This window comes from Dipodomys spectabilis, unplaced genomic scaffold (genome assembly GCF_019054845.1).
Source record: "Dipodomys spectabilis isolate Male_0828 unplaced genomic scaffold, ASM1905484v1 ptg000036l, whole genome shotgun sequence".
In the NCBI taxonomy this organism is placed as follows: Eukaryota; Metazoa; Chordata; class Mammalia; order Rodentia; family Heteromyidae; genus Dipodomys; species Dipodomys spectabilis.
Genome location: NW_024870713.1, coordinates 1,468,933 through 1,481,598, shown reverse-complemented (window position 1 = coordinate 1,481,598; position 12,666 = coordinate 1,468,933). Strand labels below are relative to the sequence as shown.

Here is a 12,666-nt window from a genome sequence, read left to right as displayed (position 1 = left end):
ATTGATGCCTCAACCTCTAGAGGCATCTAGGTTGGGAGACTAAGTACTTTTACCTCAGAGGAGACATAAAAATCTTCCCATATTATAATAATGTGTGGGATAAATTTTGAGCACAGGCATTGATCTAAAGAAAATATCCTAAATAACTCTGTCCCTCATGTCATCTACCACCACGAGTACCTGCCTCCTACTACTTCTCTCCCAGGAAACTTTATTGCACAAGATGGTAGGATGGACAAAAACACAAAGATTGAGGCCAAACTGTCCAGCTGGCATTCTTCTGCTTCCTCAAGCTGGGTGTCCTTGGGTGACTTAAGTAACTTCTATGTGCCTCAGTTTCCTCAATTGTAAAATGAGAATAACCAGTCTCTAACTCAAGGTTGCTGTGGGGGTTGGATGACAACATGAAGTACATACTTTTTATCTTGGCACAAAAGCAAGAACTCTTGGAATATTCAACATCACCCATTGGGTTTTCCCAGACTCCGCAAAAGGCCCAGCCTTCAAGAGGAGTCCAATAAGTGCTTTTTGTCAGCAAGGAAATGATTACAGTAAATGTATGCTCAGTGCGAGTGGGATTTATCACCAGAGAAACTGGTGGGGGGAAGAAGCCTATTGTACAGAGCCCAAGACATCGCCCCCAAATAAAAAGAAGGATCCCACTGATCCCCCCACACACCCAGGGAAAGTGGGGTCTATAAGAAGACCTATGTGGAAATGAAATCATTATCCTCCCAAGAAGCTAGGAGTAGTGACCCAGCTTGAGGCCTCGATGATTGCTTGTAAATAATTAAGGTTTGTTAAGAAGATAATAAACTATCTCTTGAGAGCTAAACAGAAAGTAATCCGTCTGAGAAGATAATGAAATGCTTGATGGAACTGCCTGTTCCAGACCCATTATGGGAGCCATGGGGAAACTGGCAGCAACGCCTCTGCTTAGGAAAATCCATTTGCTTAGAGAAACCATGTTCCTGGGTAGTAAGGAGATTCTGAACCAGAGAAGACACAGCTACCTGAGCTGATGTCATATCACAGTGTGGAAGGCCAGCCTGGGTTAGGGAGAAGGAGACAGTCCACTGCTGCAGGCTCCCTTCTCCTGCCTGGCTATGCTCCTAAAGAGACCAGGGGAAGAAGAGGGGTACAAAGGCAAGAAGGGAATACTTTAGAACTCCATGCATGTAAGGTAGGCACTGGGGGCTCATGCCTGGAATCTTAGCTACTCGGGGAGCTTAGATTTGAGAATCACAGTTCAAAATCAGCCTGGGCAGGCAAGTCCATGAGACTCTTCTCCCCAATTAACCTCACACCAAATAAATAAACAAACAAACAAACAAAAGAAAAATGGAAGAGCACCAGTCTTGAGTAAAACTTGCCAAGCAAGAGGGTGAGGTCCTGTGTTCATTCTCAGCATGGTATGCATACATGAACTCTCACACACATACACACGCATACACATACAGAATTCCATTCAATAGCTTTCTTCTCAAGTCCTAGCTTCTTGCAAGACACTGGGGAGATGAACAGGGTTTGCTCCTGGCTGCATCTCTGCAAGCCCCTGGAACCCCTCCAGAACTCATGAGCACCTAAGGCAGCCGGGAATCTTATGCCCAGGCTTCTCCCTCACTAGATAGATGCCTTGCTCTTCTGAGTGGGCTCTGCATCTCTGACTCCTCTTGTATACACCATGCACCCACACAACCCAGACGTGGTCTACACAGAGCTGGATGCTAACTAAATCTTGATGATTGAATGGTCTGTGACACAGTCCCTGCCTAGAAAGCAGTTTGAAGTCACTGTCAACGAACATTCTCACAGAACTTGATCAAGTGTTAAAGTACAAGTGTGGTAAGAGAGGACAGAGGCTGTGTTAAACCAGACAGGTAATGGCAAGGCTTACTGAGAGGGTGAGAGTTGGCATGGTCCTGAGGGATTCAATTCACCATGTTGAACTCATGTAAACCAGGGAATAAAGCAGAATGCAAAGCTCTGTGGACAACCCTGTCACCATCCTACATAGTCACAGAGAAAGAGAGAGCAAATTCTAGTAAGAAAGTATACACATACCACCACACACACACACACACACACACACACACACACACACACACACACCATAGTAAAATTTGGGGGTTACCTTTGTGAACTTTTATGCAAATGTTCTGCAAATAACACACAGTATCATTGTAACTACAAAGCCAAGTGGAAGGTAAGGAAAGTAGATATTGTGGGAAAGCTGAGAGAATGCTGAAACTGAGGGGTGCAAAGGGTCTCCAGGCTTCCTTGGTCCCCTCTGGTTGAAGACAGAGAGACTTCAGGTGGCTTATAGGTTTCAGAGAAGCAGCTTCTGGAATGGGAGATAGTGAAAATAGAGAACGGAGAGGGAGCAAGATCACGCTCTGGGAGGGGACAAGACGGATTAGGGCATAAGTGGAGGCCCAGCCTCGCTCTTGGTGGGTGGGACACATTCCCCTGAGTACAAATGGACACAAATCAGGAAGCAATGAAAAGGCAGCAAGTTCCAAGAAACCACATTTTATGTTCCTCTCCTAGTAACCTTTGTAACAGTCCTAACCAGAAATGGCTGCCTGAAATCATGTCTGATCTAGTCAGGTGTTTATGGCATCCCTGACTCACCAGGGTAGAAGAGGAGGGAATGTTCCAAAGGTCACTGTGGGGGAGGGCAGGGAGCACCCAAAGAGGCCACTTTAGGGAGAAGAAAGAGGAAGAGAGGGAAGGAAAAAGGGAGGGAGGGAAATAAGGCAAAAGAGAAAGAGGGAGGAAGGAAGTGGAGACACTAAGTGACAGACTCTTTTATAAAATTAATTAATTTATTGTATTGTAAAGGTACTGTACAGAAGAGATACAGTTAATGAGTAAGATAATGCGTACATATCCTATGGAGCATTGTTACCCGCTCCTTTGTTTTTCCCCTACTAGACTGACCTCTTTTTTTTTTTTTTGTCGGACATGGGCCTGAACTCTGGGCCTGGGCGCTGTCCCTCAGCTCTTCAGCTCAAGGCTAGCGCTCTACCACTTGAGCCACAGCGCCACTTCCAGCTTTTTCTGCTTATGTGGTGCTGAGGAATCGAATCCAGGGCCTCATGCATGCAAGGCAAGCACTCTACCACTGAGCCACTTTCCGGCCCCTGACTCTTTACCCTAGAGAATTAATCTCTACCTAGCCCCTCTGATTATCCATCAGACTTTGGGAAGGGACTTGACATAGGCAGATTTGGAGAGAAGCAGGTGAGCTTAGGAGAGCAAGGCTTGGGGAGAGGCAAAGGCAACCTGGAGAGAGACGGAAATAAGGAAAGGCAGCAGAGGAGACAGTGAAAGCTAGTGGGCTCCGAACCAAGTGAGAGTAGAAAGGGTAGATGCTCCTTCATTAACACCCATCTTCATGGTGCTGGGTGCCCATACTCCAGGATCTCTGCCAGACTCAAGGAAGACACTGGCAGCAAAGCAGACATAGTTCTGTTCTTATGGAGCTCAGTCTTCTGGATGAGTCAGATGGTAACAAATAAGTAATCACAGAATAAATGTGAAACTGCCATGGTAATAAGTGTTCACACACTTGTTGAGAGGAGGGTAAGGGGAGTTTGGATGGAAGGGACCACTCTCCTGACCAAGAGCTGGGCAGGGTATAGCAAAAGCATCAAGAGACTTCTTGAGAGCTATGATCCTTCCTGTATGAGAGTCTTTGGTCTCCCACTGTCAAGCAAATAAACATAGAGGTCAAGTGAAAACAGCCTGCTTAGTCTATCAGGGCAACTTAAACAAATCCTTTATCAGCCCTCTGTCAGCCAGATTGCCTACAACCACCCTACCAAGACTGTCCCACAAAAAAACTATAGAGGCACACTATGGCCAGTGGAGTCACAAGCCTGGGCTGGGTCCAAGCCTGATAGGCCACAATGAAAGTAGGCAAAGGAAATGGAAATAAATGAACAGAACTAAAATCACTGGGGTGTGGTGTTGACTTGAATTTTTGAGGGTGAAAGAGATCACAAGTGATATGGCATATTTAAAAGATAGTCCTCAAATTCTTGACAACAAGTGCTGGGGCTCATATCCCCTCCCTTGAGACAGGTTCTGCAAATGACTGACAAGTTGAATATGGTAGAGATGATGCCGGGCCCATTTCTGGGGTTAGGCTCTTCCATTTCCTATTTCTGTAGATGTGTGCTCTCGGCCTGCCCCCAGCTGCACTTATGAGGAAGCTTCCCTGTAGAGAGCTCACAGAGAAGGGTACCAGAGCCCACTCCAGCTTGCCAGCCACCAAGTGTACCAATTTGGAAGTGGGGGATCTTCCTTCCCCAATGAAGTCACCCCAGCTGGAGCTGGCAGAGAGCAAAGCCAAGCTATTCCTTCCAAGCCTCCATCCCAATGGCAAATTTGCAAGCAAAGTAAATGAGTAGAATTTTTAGCCAGTAAATTTGGGTGGTTCCTTAAATAACAATAGAATATGCAACAGATGACTTCTAGGAATTTGCTTACATTCCTAGATAAAGAAGATGTCATTTCTTTAGAGAGAAGGAGAGAGAGAGAGAGAGAGAGAGAGAGAGAGAGAGAGAGAGAGAGAGAGAGAGGAGGGAGGGAAAGAGAGCGTACTAGGAAAGACCTACTTTTACAGGCCCAGATCATGAGTTCAGCTTTAGCTTGTGAGTTGGAAGCATTTTGAGGTAACTAAGTTGGGAAGCTGTGTGGGCTGTTGGACTTGTGGGACTCTGGCTGAGGAGAGACATGAGACTACAAGGTTGACGTTGGTGAGTCACGCCGGAGTGGTAGCTAGCAACCAGAGCTTGGAGCATGGAGGTGGATACACAGTGATTCAGGAAGAAAGTTTAGAACTGAGCATGAGATCTGAGGTGTCACAGCAGCAGGGCAGAGGAGAATGGGACGGCAGAGAAATATGAGGGAGCCAAGGCTCCAGTGGCAGAGGACAGCGAGCAAAGACGGTCACAGAACAGAGCATCTCAGGAAGAAGGGGGAAATTAGCAAGGCCAAACACTACCAGGAGTACAATTTTGATGGGTAACCAGAGTTGATAGCCACTCTCTTGAGAGTTACTTCCTTACCCCCTGTCCCCAAAACATACTTTCTTAGACTGACATCTTTAGGGTTAGGGCTGGGACATTGCCATCCTGACTGCATCTCTGACAGGCACAGCATTCCTTTGTCAACTGGCTTCAGACTGTGTTCAAGGGCCAACAACTGGTACTCAGAAGGGAGGCAGGCCTTGGGGATTAGAGCAGCAAGAGCAGAGACTGTAAAGTAGATGAAGGGCAGATAGCCTACATTGCAGCTGTACCTATAGGCTGAACTCACCCTGCTCTGGACCAAACATCACCTTCTCTGGGCAAAAAAAACAACAACATTCTTTTATCTGATTTTCATCTGATGCACATGTCTGAGTCTGAGCCTTATAAATCATCCATTGTGGGCCAGGCCATTGCACCAAACTTGGACATGTAAGTAAGCCAGGGCCCAGACATGCAATTCCAACAGAGCAAACCCTAGGGAGTTCCCCAGGCCTTTGAAAACAATGTGGTTATGTGGCTCTTCAGAGTGGACAGGTGGAAGGTATCACATTTAGGGAAGGACACGCTGATGGGAACAGTGCCTATAACAAAGATGACTGGGAAGGAATCCTACAATGGTGTGTCAGCCTCAAATGTTTCAAAATGGAAATTTAGTTCTCACCAAGATCTCACCATGGATTAAGCATTTACAGATCTTTTGAAACCATTTCATATGCGAGAAGAGAAAGCATTTTTCTCATCTGGCATGATATTGTGTGATGATGAGTATATTTATCTACCTATCTACTCATTGTGCCAATACTGGGGCTTGAACTCAGGGCCTTATGCTCTCATCAGCTTTTTCCATTTATGGCTGGCACTCTACCACATAAGCTACGCCTCCAATTCTGACTTTTTGCTCATTAATTGGAGATCAGGTCTTTGTAATTTGTATGTCTGAGCTGGCTCCAAATTGCAATTCTCAGGTCTCAGCCTCCCGAGTAGTGGCTAGGATTATACACATGTGCCACTGGCAATTGGTAACAATGCCTTTATTGCTCTTTGTTAAGCAGTACTTTCCTAAGATTTTCTAACTTAACTCTGGAAAATAAGGAAGTAATTCTAGGAAGGCATGGAGTGTGTGTGTGTGTGTGTGTGTGTGTACTGTCAGGTCTTTTTGCCAGTCGTGGGGCCTGAACTCTGGGCCTGGGCACTGTCCCTCAGCTCTTCAGCTCAAGGCAAGCACTCTACCACTTGAGCCACAGCGTCACTTCCGGCTTTTTCTGCTTATGTGGTGCTGAGGAATCGAACCCAGGGCCTCATGCAGGCAAAGCAAGCGCTCTACCACTGAGCCACTTTCCCAGCCCACTGTCAGGTCTTGGAGATTTTTATGGCTCTGGCAGAGCTGATCTGTGACTTTCCCCCTGGAGCTTTCTTTCCTGGTGAATCCTTTTCATGCATCTTTTTTTCATGCGCCTGTACCTTCCATCACATTGAATCTTTCATAGAGTCTGGTGGCTACAAAGACTTCCTGGAATTGAAGAGCCCAACTTTTGTGCATGCTTTAGAGAAATGAAGAATTTTCTGCATCAGTCTTCAAGAGCTGCCTGTCATGTGGTATCTTTTTCAGTGATAACTTCAAACTCATCCACAGTGACTTCTGACCCTTATTTCTAGCCAGATGGAATCCCTTAGATGATCATCCATTAATGTCTCTCTGACTTCTTGTTACTACACTTACCCACACTAATAACAGCAATAATAATAGCAAGTGTTTGGAAAGTGTTCTATGCTCTTTACATATACTGAGTTAAAATATGTAATAACCCCATGGGAAGTACTATGGGTACTTTACACATTGCAAATTATCCCCTATACTCTTAGACAAAGAAACTGGAGTTTAGCAAGGTGCACTGGTTCACCCATACTTCAGTCAGCTAAGAAGAACCTGTGATGGCAGTGTGGGCAAAGATGAGAAGGACAACTCTTTAAATAGGGTGGTGTATTTTGTTAATAATTGTTCAGAATCATCAGCACATGATAATAAAAAAGCCAGGTCCACTTGAGTTCATTTTGCTTTTCTAGTGTCATTTCCACATGCTCTGATGTTTTCTGTTTCCTCGAGTCCAACGAGCCCAAGACCTATTTCATTCATCTTGGCATCTCCCCCTACTCACACCACCCTCTCCCCCCACTATGAGTGGGGACAATCAAGATGGAGAAAGAGGGGAATGGCTACATTCCAATGTCTACATCCCAAATGAAGCGCCTCTTCCTCCAAGAAGCCCTTCCCAAGCTCCTTCCTCCTATCCTCCCCTGTGTTCAGTAGGCCGCACACTCTCATGAGGCAGGGTGGGGAGAGTTGCTTGGCTGCCTTCAGGGTCTGGCAATGGCCCCTTCACTATTAAAGCCTCTAGTTGGCCTCCAGCCAGGCCTTATCTGCCCCACTGCTCTGGCCCCCTTTCTCTTCAGAGTAGATGAAGAAGAAAGAAAAGGCAGTGGGCACACCATTCTGGGCTGAGCTGGCTGGGAAGGGCAGGAAAGGGGGTAAGGGAAGCTGGTAAGGGCAGAAGACACACTTTATCAGAACATACCCCAGAACTAGTTCAGCCAGATGAGTTCACCCAGGGGTCACAGAAAGAGGCAAAGCAGTGGCTCCAGGAAATTCAGAGTTAAGACTACTTCTCATTTTAAGCCCTACAAGCAGCGTGTTCTGGTTTCCCCCCAAGCAAACAGTATTTTTTATTCTGTAAGGGTTTCCACCAGACTATGGGTTTCAAGGCCAGGTGTTGGGGAGAGGAAAAGGTTTGCAGGGCATGGAGGAGAATTCTGGTTTGGGAGAGGCTGTCTGCAAAGGCCTTTTCCTTTCTGCCTTTTTGCCATAGGGCTGAAGCATCTACCATCTGGATCTGAAGGCTGAGGTTCTGATCATTCCAGACTCTCCTCTTTTAGGGCACCTACACAAGCCATGTGCTCAGTAAGGAACTATTTAGATGAAGGATGAATCAAGTAGGCTACCTAAGCTGATGAGTAGGGCCCTCTGCCTCTGGGCAGACAGTCCTGCTACCAGAACCTGAGTCAGCTTGAGCCAATTGATCTCTTCCAGGTCTACCACCAACCAGTTCGATGGAGTCTTTCCTTCCCATCAGGTTTTCCCCCTTCCGGGGCCCTAGGCTGATGCTAGAGATGGAATAAGAGAGTGGACCTTGGAGCTTGGGAGAACTGTGCTGGGTGGTAACCCAGGTTGATCTGGGCTCCCCACCAATATGTCCACAGGGTATGAATCTCTAAACCAAAGCTTCCCCAGCTCAGCTTCCCCAGCCTTGAGCTCCTGAGTTCTTACATTGTCTCATGTCCTCCCTACTGCCAGATCCTGGAAGCCTGCAATAGTTTCTAAATACACTAAACGAAAGGTACTTCTAACATTTCCCAGTTCCTATCTCTCAACTTCCCTCTCTGTTTTCTATCTCTCCTGGTCCAGACTTTCATGTTGATATTCACTCCCCTTCATGAGTGTCCCTATACTACTACTTTAATATTTAACACTTAATTTTGATTCAATCACAGGCCTAGAAAGGTCTGGTTTCTGTTTAGGCTGGGGCTCGGGACTCTCTTACTTTAGCTTTCAATACCCAGAATAGAGAAAGGCTGAGGTGTTTTGATCTTTTGAAAGAACTTTCTAAGCCAGGCACTGTTTAGGATAGTCGGTGAGATTCTTATTTCCATTTAACCACCAGAAAACTGGAAGTAGTACTGTGGATCAAGTGGTTGAGCGCTTGCCTTGAGCTGAAGAGCTCAGGGACAGAACCTAGGCCCAGAGTTCAAGCCCCACGACCAACAGAACAAGAAGGAGGAGGAGGAGGAAGAGGAGGAGGAGGAGGAGGAGGAGGAGGAGGAGGAGGAAGAGGAGGAGGAGGAGGAGGGGGAGGAGGAGGAGGAGGAGGAGGGGGAGGAGGAGGAGGAGGAGGAGGGGGAGGAGGAGGTTGGAGGAGGAGGAAAGAAAGAAAGAAAGAAAGAAAGAAAGAAAGAAAGAAAGAAAGCCTTCTAGTTTGTTTCTAGTTGTTGCTCTGTGCATGAAGTTGCGTGAAAGGCATGCTTCTGTTTCCCTCTATATAATACAGATGTTAACACTCTTAACAATTGTGTTTCCCCCTCTGGTTTTAAGGTAGCAGTTAACTCCTAGCTAGCAAACATACCTAGGTCCATATCCTGAATTTTCTGAAACAATTCTGATTTCAAATACTTCATTTCCCTTGTCGGAACTTGGCATAGGAAAAATACAATCCTGAAGATACTCCAAGTTCTTCATCCTGGCAATGGGCTAGTGTTCTATTTACTAATATGCAAACAAGGACCGTTGTGATCTGGGTATTGGTCTGAAAATTGCTTCCCAAACAATAGGAAGTGTAGCTATACCCAGAAGGTGTAGCAATGCTGCTGGGGAATCATTTAAAAGTTCTGGGGGGGAGTGCTTCCTTCAGTTTTTGACCTCTCTGTCTCACCCACCCCTGGGCACTGAGCAGGGGAGGGCTACTCACCTGCACAGAGTGTCCACAGCACAGGTTGCCTCATCTCAAACATGGCTTCACTCCTTCTCAGCCCCAATTCCAGCCTGGTCCTGGTAGGCACCAACAGGTCTAGGCTGACTGTATAAAGCTACAATAATCTGAGATCCCTGCAGTTCTCTTTCTCTGCTTCTTCCTGCTGACTCCCCATATGCTCCACCCCTTCTGCAGACTGGCAGGTGAGCTCACAGGCAGTTGTGTCCCTGCTGGACCTGCTCCACCATAGGTCCCAAGGGGAGTCCTTCCTACTTTCCACTTGAGACAGTCACCTCCCCTACTTTCTTCATATTTGATAGAGTACAAAGTTCTGGACTCTCCCGAAGGTGTGGACCTCCCTTGTAACTGTCAGTGAGTTATTGCCTCCTCATAAAAAGGAAAATGATCTCGGAAGCAAGATTCCAAACCAATAAAAGAAGGGTGTTGACCACATTTCTACAACACTTCAAGACCCACTATGATCTATTCTTCTACAACTCCCTCCTCTTCCACAGTCCTCACCACACAAAGACTCTTGTCATGAAGAAGAAGTCCTGCCCTCAGAGTTGTAATCTAGCCAATGAAGTAACAAATATATAAGCAAACAAAGAAGATCATAATTTGTCTCCATTTCCTGAGACTGTCTCAGTTTTCAGCCCCAAAGTCCCATGTCCAGGGTATCAACATATTGCTCATTCTGATAATAAAGTGATAAACTCTGTAGGAAACTCTCCAGGAGAGCCACTGGTACCAGTCTTTTCCACAGATACTCCATATGTGAAATAAAATATGTATACCTACTGTTATGCTATTGAACTTTTAAAACAATTTTTTCACCTAACAAAATAGTTTAAGGAGTTTTTTGTATCCACACATTATACTGTGACCTACCAACTTCTGTTTATGGGGTCATGACATTCTACTGTATGATAGTTCTTTTTCTAAGTCTAAATAGTTCATTTGCTCATATTTTTTGGAGGTTGTTGGGTTTTAGCTTGATTATTTCTTTGGGTTATTGTCTTTTATGGCACTAAAGTTGGAACTCAGAATCTCAGACTTCCTAGGCAGACACACTGCCATTTGAACCTCATCCCCAGCCCTTTTAGCTTTAGTTATTTTCAAAAAACTAAAAAGATTGGTCTAGACAATGGATCTACCTGAGTAGATGGAGGACAGGAATGTGCCACCAACCTGGTTTGCTGGTTGAAATGGGGTTTTGATAACTTCTTGCTTGGTCTGGCCTTGAATCATGAGCCTCCAGATATCTTCCCAAGTAGCTAGGATTACAGGCATGAATGAGCCACTGTGCCTAGCTGGCTTGTTGACTTCTAGCAACTCTTTGTATATTACAATAAAAAATAAAGCCCAACCTTTGGATTCAGTAAGTACCTCACATATTGTCCCCAGTATTTCTTTGCATTGTAAGCTCAAAATTTCCCACACAAATTATTTGATCAAGGCTTGGTGGCTACTAACTTGGTTTGACATACAAAAGCAATTGTGTTTTATTCTATTTTCTTAGTTGTCTTATTGACTTTCCTCATTGTATGTAATAAATTTTCAGTCTCAGCATTTTATAAGACCATTGGCCAGGTAGCCCTACACACAGTGTCAGTGACGTTATTTTTCTATTCTCCTTCTATGACTGCCTATAGAAAGAAAATGAAACCCTGTTCCTTCAATTGGACTGTAAGATATTCTAGTATTTGTTCTCCAACATAATCTACCTTCCAAAAATTATCTTCCAAAATGTGTAACTTATGCTCTGCCCAGTTTTAGACAACTCTTTTCACCCAGAACTCATTCTTTTTTCCCTCACAACTTTGTCCATGCTGTGTGTCCCCCACAATTCCTTTCCCTGTTATATCAGCTGTTATAATGTAGCTTGCTCTTAAAAAGCCAGCTCATCTATCTCCATTTCTTCCATAAAGCCTTTGCCAATTCTTCTGACAGAGAATCTCTCTCCCTTCTTTGAATTCACTGAGCACTTGGATCTCTTTTAGGACCCTAACTATATTCTGTCTTACACTTGAGTTATTTTTGGCCTGTGTCTCATTCCTCCTAATAAACTGTGAGCTCATTCATTCAGCCAGTTATAACATAATGATATGATGTGCTGGGTATTGTTCCACACAGCTAGGAAAAAAGACAACATTAAAACTATGTGTCTTACTAAATGTGGTCAAGTACAGTGTCTAGTGCCCAATAAAGTAATCAGCAAATACCTGCTGATAGGTGGACTAATGGATGGATGGATTGGTGAGAGGATAATTATGGAGTGTTCAGGAGAAAAGGAGAGAACTATTGGGTTACTAGGCTTTGTCATGATCAGAAGGATGGTAACAAGGAGTAGGGTAGAGAGATGGGACAAATCATGAGCTCATATGAAGTTTAAGAAGCTCACTGAATTTTTGCAACACCTCAGATTGACTGATGACCCTTACCGGGGCCTGTAAGTGTAGAGAGAGAGGATGTAGAGAGAAAGCACAGTTTCCCAATGTTTGCTCCACAAACAAGTTTGTCAAAAGAAATGTCATCCTGGTCCCAGCAAGGCTCTCCCTGTTACTACCTACCAAAAGGGCCCTCTTCAGTCTATACTCTTGTTATTTTTGGTGGGGTTTTTTTTTGGGGGGGGGGAATATTTCCCTCCCCCTTGGCATCTCTAAGCCTCCATGAGGCTAAGGTAAGTTTCTTTACTATTCTAGGTTTATTGATTTAGACTATTTCCTCAAAGTGATTTTAGAAGGTAATGCCAAGCACAATTTTATATAGAGAGAGCCCAGAGGAAACCATCTATAAAATGAGAACCTCTTCCCATCCCAGTGCTGATAGTCGGTGTTCAATGAACCAGACAGGAGGGAAACAGTTAAGTGAGCCTGCATTCAGGCTGGGTTCTGCATTCCTTTCTCCCACAGATCTGCCAGCCTATGGGGCCAAAGGCTAAATTTAGAGAGTGGATAAGGTTTCCTGACAGCTGTCCTGCCCCTCTGAGAAGAAGCCCTGAAGAGAGAAGAGCTTTCTGTCCCCTCTGACTGGTTGGAGTTTCTGGCCATTTTATCCAGATCCTCGGGCTTTGGTGTGAACACAGGCAGTGGTAAGTGTGT

General features: G+C 45.1%; 1 protein-coding gene across 1 annotated transcript in view; it reads right to left on the bottom strand.

Moving 5' to 3' along the window:
* Gpa33 (glycoprotein A33) overlaps window positions 1-9,703 on the bottom strand; it is a 31,181-nt gene extending 21,478 nt beyond the window's left edge. Inside the window, exon 1 of the mRNA XM_042677365.1 lies at window positions 9,560-9,703. Within this exon, the coding sequence (XP_042533299.1) occupies window positions 9,560-9,602 (43 nt within the window). The 5' untranslated portion in view covers window positions 9,603-9,703. The remainder of the gene's footprint in view (window positions 1-9,559) is intronic.
* Window positions 9,704-12,666: the final 2,963 nt, after the last annotated feature.